At 30.1% G+C, this 14,144-nt stretch overlaps 2 protein-coding genes across 3 annotated transcripts; one reads left to right on the top strand and one right to left on the bottom strand.

Moving 5' to 3' along the window:
- The first annotated feature begins 334 nt into the window (after nt 1-334).
- LOC111696835 (cell division control protein 42 homolog) lies at nt 335-6,957 on the top strand. 2 transcript variants are annotated; one of them, XM_023466584.1, is made up of 12 exons: nt 340-537; nt 1,195-1,288; nt 1,360-1,383; nt 2,054-2,113; nt 2,858-2,888; nt 2,976-3,047; nt 3,551-3,610; nt 3,825-3,867; nt 4,405-4,463; nt 5,688-5,788; nt 6,151-6,191; nt 6,831-6,957. In XM_023466584.1, the coding sequence occupies exons 2-12, from the start codon at nt 1,268-1,270 to the stop codon at nt 6,937-6,939; spliced, it is 621 nt and encodes a 206-aa protein (XP_023322352.1). In that variant the 5' UTR covers nt 340-537; nt 1,195-1,267; the 3' UTR covers nt 6,940-6,957. The 2 variants fall into 2 exon arrangements, with proteins under 2 accessions (XP_023322353.1, XP_023322352.1); XM_023466585.1 differs by lacking the exon at nt 1,360-1,383 and having other exon boundaries at nt 335-537.
- A 1,978-nt stretch (nt 6,958-8,935) lies between these two features.
- Nucleotides 8,936-11,553, bottom strand: LOC111696840 (uncharacterized). Its single transcript, XM_023466588.1, has 3 exons — nt 11,290-11,553; nt 10,625-11,158; nt 8,936-10,246 (listed from the first exon to the last, which is right to left on the bottom strand). Exons 1-3 carry the CDS (start codon nt 11,527-11,529, stop codon nt 9,593-9,595), a joined length of 1,428 nt encoding a protein of 475 aa, XP_023322356.1. The 5' UTR covers nt 11,530-11,553; the 3' UTR covers nt 8,936-9,592.
- Between the last annotated feature and the right edge of the window lie 2,591 nt (nt 11,554-14,144).

Genomic DNA, 14,144 nt, shown 5'->3' with positions numbered 1-14,144 from the left:
ATATTTAAGACCTTTGATATTTAAAAAAAATAATCCTGCCAAATCAAGCAGTCTAAGTTTGAAATATCAAAGGTTGTCATCAGCAAGCAAAGATATCGGGATTCGAAATAATTATAGTGTACAACAAGTATTTGTTCCGCTATTTAATCTGATCTAATAAAGAATTTAGGATTTATAAGTTCATAAAAATACATTTCAGCAACAAAAAATTCTTTAAGGTTTATTTTAATCCTGTATATTTGAGAAATTAATTAAACGAATACAAATTTTAAGTTAATTTATTAAGTGCTTGATAAGTAATTAGGAGTACAAATGCTGAAATGTGCAATGTTCATTATTATTGATTGTGTCATAATAAGCTTGGTACTTCCTGGCTTGATAACTGATAAGCATGGAATATAAAGCAGTTGTATTAGATTTGGACACGGATCCACTAAAATCAAGTATTTTCAAACCTATTCATTTCATTCTTAAAGACTGCAGGGGCTTTGTTATTTCTTCTCCATTTATGGAGTACTCTCTAATTAACAGTGCCAGGTACCCTTTCACCTAAGTTTGAGGAACCATAAGGAATCTGAATAAAGCCACAAACCACTTTTATAGAGAAACCGCAAAAGGATATTATCAATTTTTAGATAGAAAAAGGATACCTTATAGTTTTTGCTTCCGACAAAGGTTTAAATGGCACTATTGTGAATCGGCACCAAATTATTTCCTAAAACTCGTTGTTAAGAAATAGATGAGTTCATTGCACCAACAACAACAATATCATGTCACAAGTTCAAATTATTGCTATCTCATTGATCCTGGAACTAGAGCAACAATACTAACTTCAAATAAAAATTTAAACATTTCACATAAATAAATAAATAAATGTGATCATAAACTTGTATAAAGAACCCGTTTGGCTGAACTTTTGTATGAGATAGCGATAATAATTCCAGCATCTGCAGGATATTTAAAGGAACTTTATCTTGTACAAAACACTATTTGGATCGTTGCTTGCTATCTATAAGTTCCGAACGCTTTAAAATAAAAATTAAAATTTGAGTTTCAGCCAATTGTAAGCAAACCCCGATTTTACAACGCTGTTAGCATCACTGTAACGTGAACAAATGATGTCACAGTCAATTGGGTTAAAAAAGGAAAATTTTGATGATTAATATCAATTCTTTAATCATATTTTTTTTTCAGCATTTAGACTGAACTTAAGTATATTTTACAAAATCAATTGAGTGAAGAAGTAAGCATATTTCTAGTTGATGTAATGGAATCCAGTTTACAAAAGGTAGCTATATAAACTTTGCAAATTAAAAATTAAAAAAAAAACTTTAAATAATTCAATTAAATCTTATTTAGGCAAGTCAGGACAAAGTGATCAAAGTAAGCTATGCCAAACTTGGGCGCTTCCTGCCCCTTTTTATTTTCTTATTTTAAAATTTTTTTTTTTTTTACAGGGTTACCAATAAAGAAACATTAAATTATAGTCTCATCCCTGTATCTGCCCGCATTTATCCTTTGTAAATTATTAAACAATGAAATATAAAATTTTTCCGATTTTTTAGATTTGGGAGAATAAAAAAATTTCAAAACTTGTTTTATTGGAACATTTTTAAAATCTTTCTTAGTTCATGTAAGAGCAAAATATTTTTTAAGAATTAAACCAATCATAACTGAGGGATTTTTTGCATTGGTACTTTTGGATTTGAAGTTATTTAATCAACAGTAACAGATCTGAAAATAAAATTTTGTAAGCCCCATGGAAAAAAGATATAAAAACTTTTGTCACATTGTACGTTTAATGTTTTGGTGTAGATGATATACCAAACCTCATAGAGTAAATTTACTAGATGTCAGTTAAACATTTTCAAAAAATATATTTCGGTCAGTTCTAACGAAAAAAATAACCAACAAAATTGAAAATAAAAAATGTTAAAAAATCACAAGAAAATAAACACATATATATTTTTAAAAAAATATAAACGAACTCAGATCTGTTGTATTTTGTGAAATAAACGATATTAAAAATACAATACTTAATCCTATTTCTAAGTGTGTCGTGCTGGGTGATGGAGCTGTGGGTAAAACTTGTTTACTCATGGTTTATGCCAAGGAATATTTTATGTTTAAAAATAAAAATAATTTGGAATTTAGATTTTTGTTTGTTTTACAATTCTCAACTCAATATTTGCAGCTTAAAGGGACTGTTAAAGGGAATGTTAAAGGGACTGTTAAAGGGAATGTTAAAGGGACTGTTACAGGGACTGTTAAAGAGACTGTTAAAGGGATTGTTAAAGGGACTGTTAAAGAGTGAAGACATATTTTTAAATGACCATTCGTTTGTATAATAGCATGTCAGATTCACGACGATACCGTTTAAACCTTTGTTTGATCGATTATATGTCAATTATCAAAATTATTTTCGATTGAGGTTTCTCTGCGGATTTTTCCAGCAGAGGAGAGAAGAAATTCATAAGTCATATGTCAATATGTTGCAAAATATAAATATGAAGATATCTTCCACATTATTTATCATATACATAACGGTTTTAAGAATGCTTTTGTTAATTGGGTATGCCCCTCTTTGAATGTATATAGGATTACTTGAAACTACGTGTATTGTCCCTTTAACATAAATTAACAATTGTCATAATCAATCAATCATCTGGATTGCATTAATTTCTTCCAGTTTGATAGGTTTAATAGAAAAATAGCTTATAGACAGAAAAATGAAAATTTATATAGCGGGGTTTTATCCTGGGTGCATGGTGGTAATGAAGGAAAAGAATTGAGATGAAAACTGAAACTTGAATAAGGTTTTATATTTATTTGTGTAAACATGAAATTGTTGGTTTAGGATCAGTTTCCAGATACATACGATCCAACAGGTACAATATTTTACAGTGAGGAAAGTGGTGCAAAATTTCAGCCAAATCGGAGACCCTATATGAATCTATTTTGTTATTTTATTTCAGTGTTTGATAATTACCAAGTAAAAGTTACAGTAGGAGAGGATACATACACAATAGCTCTATTTGATACAGCGGGTAAACTATTTACATTGATTACTAAATTGATTAATTAATTATATGTACTTTGCGTTCAGAGCGTATTGCACCCTTTTTTCTATTTACAATTTTAGGTTTAAAGTTAAAATGTTGCTCTTTTAGTCCCTAGTTTTTATTGTGCTCTGCATTAAGCAAAAATGTTCGTGGATTTTATTGTTTATATTGGCGCATTTTCATAAATGATAAATATCGACAATTTTTTCCGGCCAAAGTTGAGTTGCCACAAAAATTGGACCCGATTGGTTCAGCCGTTTAATGTTTATTGGATACTCATACAGACAGACTGAGTAAAGTATATTGATTATTATTCTGAAATCTGAAACCCTACACCACCAAGGGCTTTTCTATAAAATGTACTGATACATGGTTTTTAAAGAAAAACAGACGATAAGGAAACTGACCATATGATTTGTCTTATTCCAGATAGAAGAATGATAAATAAAAAATAAAAAAAATTTTAAATTTTATTTATATGTTTCTAGGGCAGGAGGATTTTGACAGGTTTCGACCAATGGTGTTCCCAGGCACAGACATCTTTATAGGTATTAAAAGCTTTCAATACAACTATAACTCTATAGTAATAAATACTCTATATATGTTATACACTTGATATTTTTTTTTCTCTACCCAGGCCCATACGCGACATATTCAGATGCTCTATTTACTCTATAATTTGTTCTAATAAAGTATTACAACTTTTTATCTATTATTACCTATACCCCTTAGTCTATCCAAGCTTTAACATTTTTTTTTTAGTTTGTTACAGTATTGCTAATCCAGCCTCCTACTACAATATCAGGTAATTTCTTGTTAATTTAAATATAATTATGTAATTTTACTCTTTTATGCATACAATATACAATTATTTTGAGACATACATATATAGATTTAGAAAAAATATTTCTAATATTTCATTAGATTTAGAAAAAATATTTCTAATATTTCAGTATATTTAGAAAACAAATTTCTAATATTTCAGTAAATTTAAAAATATTTATTATTTTTATTTACAAATCATTTTTAAAAATAAATTTTTTAACCAAATTTGAAAAAGAGCATTGATTCTTTTGTATATTTCTTATATTTAAGAAGATTTAGAAAAATATTTTCAATATTTCAGTAGATTTAAAAAATTTTATTAATATTTCATTAGATTTAGAAAAATATTTCTAATATTTTATTAGATTTAGAAAAATATATCTAATATTTCATTAGATTTAGAAAAATATTTTTAATATTTCATTAGATTTAGAAAAATATTTCTAATATTTCATTAGATTTAGAAAAATATTTCTAATATTTCATTAGATTTAGAAAAATATTTCTAATATTTCAGTACAAGATGGTTTCCTGAAATCAAGAAGTACTCTTCCACCACACCTATCCTTATAGTTGGTATTAAACAATATTTTAAAGGAATTTTCAACGTAAATGTAAATTAAAGACTGCCAAACTTACAATTCCCAAGGTCATGTCGTTTGGAATGTCACCGAAAACTACGCTGACAAACCTAAAAGAATTTTAGACTTAAATTTAAGTGACTCTTCTTTTCACATTGTCACACCGGGCCCTGACAGCAAGGAACTGGTCAGAATTAAATACAGCTAGTTGGATAGTCGGATATATTTCATGTATTTCATACATTTCATACATTTCATATATTTCAAATATTTCAAATATTTCATATATCTTAAAGATTTCATATATTCTTTATATTTCACATATATTTCAAATATTTAAAGGGACTGTAAAGGAAAAATGAAAGGAGGTATAGGCTGAAACCTGAGAATCTCAGGAGTTGAACGATACATATAAGACTTCTATCTGATGTTCCTGTCTCGAGAAATTGATATTTCAAACTATGAATTCTGTTAGATCAAGTAATCTGAGTTTGAAATATCAAAGGTTTACAACATCGAGTTCTAAAGATATTGTGGTTTAAATATTTGATTTTGTTCCAAAGACTCAATTCCTTTATACGGAAATTCATATCTATGCAATATTGTTTGATATAGCGTGATTTAATACTTTTTTTTCTTTAACAAAGACTAAGGAATTGAGTCTTTGCCACAAACTCTGCTTTTCTAAACCCTATATCTTTGGATTCCAATGTCGTAGACCTTAGATATTTCAAACTATGAATTCTGTTAGATCAAATAATATAAGTTTGAAATATCAAAGATTTACGACATTGGGTTCTAAAGATATAGGGATTATAAATTCAGAGTTTGTGACAAAGACTCAATTCCTTTCTTTAACTTCTGTTCTCAAGCTAATTATAAGCATTAAACAGTAAAAATAGGTTTTATTATTCATTTTTTTCTGTTATTAAATCAGATAATGTTTATTGTAATTAAACATAAAAAATACAACTCCAGGCTCTAACGGGTGCTGAGCCACCCCCCTTGTAAAGAAAAAAAAAATGGTAAGCCCCCCCCCCTGGACAAATTCCCCAATACGTCCTTGGCATTGTTGTATAATGTATATCCCTTTTGAAGTGAAAAAAGAAAGAATCATATTGAATTCACAGTCTCTCGACACTTTAAACAGCTTTAAGGCTCTTTTTTTTCTCTTGATCTACACCCTTTGTTTCATAATGTTATTTAAAGCTGTATTTAGGAACTCAAGTAGATCTACGGAACGATGAAGCAACTCTTTTAAAACTGGCGAAACGAAAGGAAAAACCTATTAGCAATACATTAGGGAAAAATCTAGCAACGGTAAGTAGGATTAAAAATTTGTTTAAAAGACTGTACAGGGTACACGTAATTATAAGTGACCAACCATTTATTGAGTGGCATTTCAGATTCACAAAAATTCTCTTAAACTTTTGGAAGATCAAGAAAGAATGAGATATCGTTTTGTTTTAGATCAGCACTGATTATTTAAATTAAAGGATTACTGATGAAGAGTCACGTGCTTGATTGTCAGAATTAAACACGTTTTTCGATAGAGCAGGAACATTGTCTTTCTTAATTTGAAATATAATGGGTAGTGTGGGACATTTTACTCTTTATTTAAATTTTTTACAGTGAAAAATACAAAATGTATCTGTTATGGTTCTTATTAATGTTTTGTTTAGGAGCTTGGTGCTGCATATTGTGAATGCTCTGCTCTAACAAGGTATGTGCACGTATAGAGAGTAAATCTAAATATTATCAATACCTTGTCCGAAAGATTCTAAATTAATATTCAATTAAAGATTCTCCCAATATAATATCCTCTCAAATTTATACAATACAATTTAGTGACAAAGTTTATTCCACATTTGTCGTCGTATATATATCAATACAATGAAGACGACTTTCTATATAAGAGACATGTAAGCAAATAGAAGTTGTCAATTAAATTAACAGCTTATCCTTGTTTACTTGTAAACTTGTAATTTGAAAAATAGCTTGTTAGAGGTTAAAGCATTAATAAGAAAAATTCGTCTTCATTGTATTGATATAATCACCAACCACTGTATCTGAAATTTGTACGTCGTGGAGGGCTGGAGGCTAATCACAATTTTCCTGACACGAAGGCGAGCATAAAAATATGCAATTAAAAAATCTTTTGTTTATTCCTTTAAGTCTTTATTAAAAATTAAATGAAAAAGTCTTTCGCTGTATAGTAGATTGGTGCTATTCAAGTTTCGGCTTCAAGTTCAAACCTGAATTACATGAAACTTTTATTGAAGCCTTTTATTGGAGTTGATTTCAACAGATTATCTTACAAATTCATTCATTGTTAAAATATATTCATTTTGTCGTGTTCTAGAACAGGAATAAGAGAAGCGTTCACTGAAGCTATAGCAATAGCACTGGGTAGCGATGAACATTTATCAACCAAGAAAACATTGTGTTCAAAAATATGTTCTCTTTTTTAATAAATAATATTGTTAAAATGTGTCTTTATATCTAAATGAAATAAAACTCGAAGCCTTTACACAAAGTATTTAAAGATAAAAATAAAAATAGAATTCGGAAATCCTATAGAGTAAATATATATAGCGTCCCATATCATATTAGATTATCTCCAAGTTTTAACGCAAAAATAAACCCATAATACTCGAAAAATCTAGTATTAGCCTTATTCATTTTTTCAAAATTATTCTTTCTTCTTAAATTTTCTGATTAGTCCCAAAAATCGTAATTTAGACCCATTGACAAACTAATATGATGTAGGACACCATGTAGTAATCGGAAATCAGAAAAATGATTGTCGTCTTTTTTATTTCTTTAACATGCGAAATTTCACTAGATATTTTGTAAATATGATTTATGTCTAAATCATATCAGTTATAACAGCTGCAAATATGAGAATACTTTCATAATAATTTCATAATTAAAAGAAAGAACAACTAACGGCAATCACTTCACAGTTTTTACTTTAAAACTTTTAATTTTTTTTAAAGATAATTTTAATAAATAATTGAATAAAGCACAGCTCATCAATTTGGATTTGAGTATTTGACCGACGATTCTAAGCGATGAATAGTTTTTATAGAATTTTTGAATAAAAAAATCCAATATTACAAAGAGCGACCCTAAGGAAGATACCCCGGAAACATTTCTTTGTTTATAAAAATAGCTCAGGGACTAAATTTAATGAATACTGAGAAGTGGTTGAACTACACGTAGACAAAGTTGAACTGCAACTCTCTTGGTAGACAGTTCAGAAGAATTGGTTAAAATCAGTTATACGTATAGTCTAAACATTTTTCGCAATTTACTAGATTTAGTAAATACGTTTTTTGTATTCCTACCAAAACTGTACAGTAAACTATTTTGTAAACAAAGAAATGGTCATTTGGGCAAAACACTTTAACACTAATTTTCTAAAATTGTACCAAATGTTCCAAATATTTATTAATTTGACTTTATATTTTAATCAAGTTTTTTTTGTGCTTAATTTTAAGTTTTAAACATGAAAGATTTCATATTTAAGACGACATTTTAAACGGAACACCTTCAAGTCAAATCATTATCAAAACATGTCTCTCCTGCAGTAATATCTATTAACACAAACTAAATTAAAGAGTTTCCGTTCATTCGGCCCTGTTCATCCCACCCTCATGGGCTAATAGGAGAATTAACACAACTTGTTTTATTACTACGACAAATAATGTAGCTTTCATCAAAACTATTTTCTTTAGGTTAGGAAACATTTTAGTTCAAGTTTACAATTTTTGATATCATATATTTGAAAGCCAAATTTTGTAAGGAGTATCGCTAATCTTGAACACTTGATCTCGATATCCAGCGTGGGTATTTTTTTAATTTTAGGATCAATGCGTGATCCTTTAGTTGAAGTTTTGCCTGCGCTGGGTATGAACACAGCGGGATTTAAAAGAGGATTTAAAACAATGTGTGCTTAAGATTAAGATTAATACTTGATCCCGAGATTCCGTTTAATATTGCACTGAAATCTAGACAACTCTGAGTCTAAAACTAAATTATGCGGGAAATTTAAGTTATAGCTTAAAAGTTCTGAAAAATAATAAGTTGATACTTAAATATTTACCGTTCAAAATTCAATTTCTTCAAAAAACTGCAGCGCGAAAAACAACAGATATATTTCGTATTAGATAAGTACGATGTATTTATTTATTCCAGCTGACGGGAAAACATTTACATATTTAAATCGTTAGATTTAACCATTTTCATGCATTGGAATATCGCAAAATTGAATGCGGGCATTTTCGGGTTTAAAATTTAACTCGCCGAAATCGAGCTGTAGCTAAAAATACATGTTTAAATTAAGCCAGAATTGCGGCATTTAAGCTGATGCTTTACGTTTAAGCATAGATAGATAAATAAACAAAATGACCGCCAGGTTCAAAGTTGTTGCACTCAAAGCAAACATTTTTTTTTTTACTTACATATATATAGGATGTTCAAAAAAAATGTTTTTAAAATCTGCACTAGGTGTTAAATCAAAATTTTGACATTTGTAAAATAGCTAGCCTTTATTACAGTTTTTATTACTGTATACATGAAAAACACTTTATATAAGTATATAAATCAGCTTATTCTTCGACCACCAAAGTCCATGACTGCTTTAAGAAGTCTGTCTGCATGTTCAGTATGTTCCTCAAGTCTCTTAAACCTTGCCCATGTAGGTTTGAATTTTGCATGTATTGCTTCTCCAGTTTGTTCTGCAAAATTTGACAAACCACACGAATGGAATTCGACAAATGGTTCAACATGGCAGAGTAGTATATGCACTTTCCAAGTTATATTTAAATTAAATCCAAGCAAAGTAGCTAGTTCTTGACAGGACTTAAAGGAGTTTTTAAATCTAGCAAAACAGAATTTGTATCCAAATTCAAGTTTTTTTGAAAAACAAGCATCTTTAACATCTCGAAAGTCTTTCAAACATTGAACGAAGGGGACAAGATGAGGTTCAGTCTTTAGTAATTCCATTTCTAAGGAGTCCAAATTTTTCAATATCCTGTTGGAGTTATTGCCGTCCCATCCTCTCCCCTGGTATCCTCTTTGTAATATACACTTAGACTTTAACCAATCATCAAACCCACTTCAAATGTCCAAGATTAATGTTCCAAGAAGAGAAACTACTCCGATTAAAATATGAAGTTCTGGTGGAGGAACTAAATGTTCCATCAATGTGTTTGAGTCATCATTAAGATATAAAATTCGTGGATTTATACAGTTCATGTAGTATTGCATAGATGCTTTCTTTGAATTGTTCTCAAGATACTTCTGATGCCAAAGATCAAAACTTCCTAAGGTTCTCAGGGTTCCACTTTCCTCTGTGGACAATCCCTCACACCAGAGACATGCTCTTTTGCCAGAATGTGCTGACAATCCAAAAAGTGCGTTTCCACATTTTAAATCAAAAGCAACATAATACTTGAGATCCTGCAAGTTCAACTTTTCTAATATTAGTCTTAGATTTTGGTTTGATTCAGGAACATCTTCTACAATAGATAGAATTTGACTTCTCTGAACACCACTATTGATATACAGTCCATCATCCAAATCTTCATCAGGGGAAAATACATTAACTATTACTTTCATAAATCCACCGCCACCATCCAATGATAGGCGCACAAAGGCAGATAAAGGTTCTAAACCACGTTGCTTAATGAGTTCTAGAATGAAGGATGATGTATCTTGCACATAAACTAAATCCTTTGTTAGAACAGCATCATTACTGGTAAGAAACTCAACCTAGGACAATTCAATTTTCAAAAATGATAATAATAATAGCAAAATAATTAGTTTTAACATCCAGGAAATTATTTTTTTTTAAAAAGCTTGCTATGAATTGGTGGTTTTAGTAATTACAAAACTAATCTGATAAATGAACACAAAAGTTAACATGTAGAATTTACTTGCTTTTATATTCAAGTATTTAGTTTGTAATTTGGTATTAAAGAAAATTGAAATGCAATGTTTGTTCACACTGTTATAAAAAGATATCATTGAAGAATTGACGAATTGAATTTACTCTCAAATTAAATGTTAAAATTTTTGCTCTGTACTGAAAAGAAAAAAAAAATGAGCTGCATCAATATTGCAATGGTGACAAAGATGTTATTAACCAACCTTTTCTACATGATAGAAATGTGAAATTGATTCTTGTAGATCATTTAGTTTTCCAAAAATATTCTTCTCAATGGATGAAGTACTGCCGAGTCCTCTTCTCAGGGATGAAACAAGAACCTTTGTCTTATTCACAGACAACTCCAATAAAACTTGAAGTTCTTGTATAACTTGTAATGATATTTGCTTAACAGTTCTTCTGTCTGATTTCTTATCTGGAGTTCCCACTCTGATTTGAAGTGGAGTTCCACCTGTAGATAACAAAAAGGTAGATCCATCTAAAAGGTTTTCTTCTTCCATTTTTTTCTTAATAATTTTAGATGATATTTGCTCAGCTTGTAGAGATCCAAGAGCAAAAGCCATCAAAACTAAATTGCTCACAGCAGTAGATGATACACAATTGTGATTTTTTCCTGGCTCCAACAAAGTGTAGCATGCTTTGCACAAACGACCATTTTCAGTTTGATCTCCTGGTTTGGATGGTGATGGAGTATCTGGAACCATAGTAGATCCTCTTGTTATTGTCTTCCATTCAACCTAGATTATTTGTTTTCTATTCATTATTGGAATTGGAACTTCTCTGACCAAAGTTGAATTTATGTTTAGATAAAATAGGCTTGATAAATCTTTATATAGTAGAGATATTTAAACATGGTTCTAATAATCACCTTAGAAATCTTCTCTCCCCAGGCTCCAGAGGGAAAACCTCCTGCTTTCAACCTGTACAGGTTTCTCCTACATCCAGAGCAAACTACGTCTGGATAATGCTTGATAGTAGAAGAATATCCAGGGAAAATGAAGGTTTTAATTTGCTCTTCTATTGCTTCATTAACAGAATATAAAGCTTTAGACCTAGAACCAAGCCTCTCCCAACAGCAAGCACAAATAGAACTTCGTTCAAACTCCATTTATGTATGTGTGATGATAATTGTTTAAACTGTACTGTTTAGTAATTTTGAATTTTGGTGGATTTTCTGCCATATTTTCGCGGATTTTTTCTAAATTCTACAACAAAAACTAACAATTTTAATCAACTTTAAATCAATTTTAAATCATGAAATTAAGATACTTAACACGCAGTGCAGATTTTAAAAACATTTTTTTTGAACATCCTATATATATGTAAGTAAAAAAAATAATGTTTGGCTTGAGTGCAACAACTTTGAACCTGGCGGTCACTCTGGTCCAGTGTAGCTTATGTACGCAAAATCACCAAGAATTGTACAGTCCGCGAACTAATACTTCTAGGGGTCAAAGTGTACTTCAATGATAAGCGGGGTGGTTGGGTGTTTTAATGGATTTCATAATAGAGTGTAAAATAACTCCGGGAATGGAACTATTTGAACAACAATATTTCACTAAGCAATATATCATATTGACGAGAACTGAAGAAGGACATGAGGAGGACTAAACCAACTTAAATTTCTCTTTACAGAACTCATGTACACCATAAGTACTCAATGACATAAGAACAGCCAATGTTCATAACCGACCTAGTTAATCTATATAATAGGAATATCTTTAAAACATCTCTCTACATTTATATCTTTCAAGATGAAAAATGTCGTCTTCAATCTATCTTTATCTATGCATTTAAGTCGTAACTTTTAGGTATTTAGTTTTGGACTCTGGAAGTTATTCATAAAATTCGACTTTAAAGTCTCGCACCGTCTTTTCTGCTTTGACTTTAGTTTTACCTTTTACCTCACCATATCATATATTTATTTAACCCTAGACATAGACTTTTTAAAATTTTAAAATTGCAACGCTCTTGTTTCAAGCTTAGGAAAAGCTTGCAAATACTTCTTGATTTTTGCATATTTAGTGTGTACATCTTGGTTCGTAATGATTAATTGAATGATATATAAGCTTAAATCTGGGTATTAGTACTGATATATATCGAATTGGATTCTGTATAGAGCCTAGCAATACCCCGTTTTAGTTTTCGTGGACATTCCTTAAATAGATTAATATTTAATTCTTTTGTTTAATGTATTAAAGAACTCGGATTCTGAAAACCAAAGGATTTGGTAGAATTTAATTAATTAACGGTGACAGACGCAGTGGCACTTGGCAGTTAAAGAGAATCTTAATTCTTGACATTTCAGTAATTAAATATAATCTAATACAGGGTGTCCAAACATAACATGAAAATTCAGTGGCGGTTTTATGATTGTCTTTATAAATTTTTTTTTGATTTAGCATCATGATGTCTGCTAGTACTATGATTTAGCATGATGATGCCTACTAGTACTATATTATAGGAAAGCTGTGATCCAGACATGTTTCATTTGCTAGAGTTAAGAATTTGCTTGTTTATGTTTTGATTGCATACTGTTGTACATAAACAAACACAGTACACTTGTTCCTCTTCACTGTTTATCTTGCAGAAATGTTGCTGAACATAATACAACGTTTTGCAAAATACCCAAATTGGCTTTTACCATTTCCATAAAAATATACTCTAGCAGACATAAACTTTTTTTTACAATTTAAATTGGGCAGTACAACGATCAAATTCCCATGTTTATTGGAACACCCTGTGTATAACTGTAACATTTATGAAACTTCAGATTACAATTTTAAATTTTCATTCTTATTTAGATTTTATGTTTTATTTCTCTTAAAAGATTAAACACTACAATTTTGATATTTTTATAAAAAAACTTTTTTTTTCATTATATATTAATTAGGAGTATTTCTACAGCCATATTATCAAAAATGATTTAATTAGCCATACTAATTACTTTACTCATTAGTAAACAGAGGTAATTTGCATAAAGTTTGTGAAAGAAATTAGCATTTTCATAAATGTGTGTAATTTCTGCCTATTTTCTATATTTGTTATTTTTTCAAAATGTTGGTGAATTTAATTAAGTTTGTAGATTTTGATAAGGGGGGNTGTAGTACACCCTGTAGTACACCCTGTAGTACACCCTGTAGTACACCCTGTAGTACACCCTGTAGTACACCCTGTAGTACACCCTGTAGTACACCCTGTAGTACACCCTGTAGTACACCTTGTAGTACACCCTGTAGTACACCCTGTAGTACACCTTGTAGTACACACTGTATTACACCCTGTAGTACACCCCGTACTACATCTTGTAGAACACACTGTATTACAATCTGTAGTACACACTGTATTACACCCTGTATTACACCCTGTACTGTAGTACACCCTGTAGTACACCCTGTAGTACACCCTGTAGAACACACTGTATTACAATCTGTAGTACACACTGTATTACACCCTGTATTACACCCTGTACTGTAGTACACCCTGTGTGTTCTCTAAATCTGTAAATCTCTGCATAATTCTAATCTACTGAAAGCTTTGTCTGTATATAATATGTAATGCTGTAAACACACAAATCAAAGCAATTCAAACAAACAAACAGATAAACAGGACTAACAGACAAAAACATTAGAAAACTGATTTTTTAAGTACCTTGAAATTGCATTTTTACAGTTTTTTAAATTCACCCAATTAAAAATCAAAACCATCAAAGTATTAAATTCA

Source organism: Eurytemora carolleeae, unplaced genomic scaffold, assembly GCF_000591075.1.
Source record: "Eurytemora carolleeae unplaced genomic scaffold, Eaff_2.0 scaffold263, whole genome shotgun sequence".
Lineage (NCBI taxonomy): Eukaryota > Metazoa > Arthropoda > Copepoda > Calanoida > Temoridae > Eurytemora > Eurytemora carolleeae.
The sequence above is the reverse complement of the archived record's forward strand: the minus strand, read 5'-3'. Positions and strand labels throughout refer to the sequence as shown.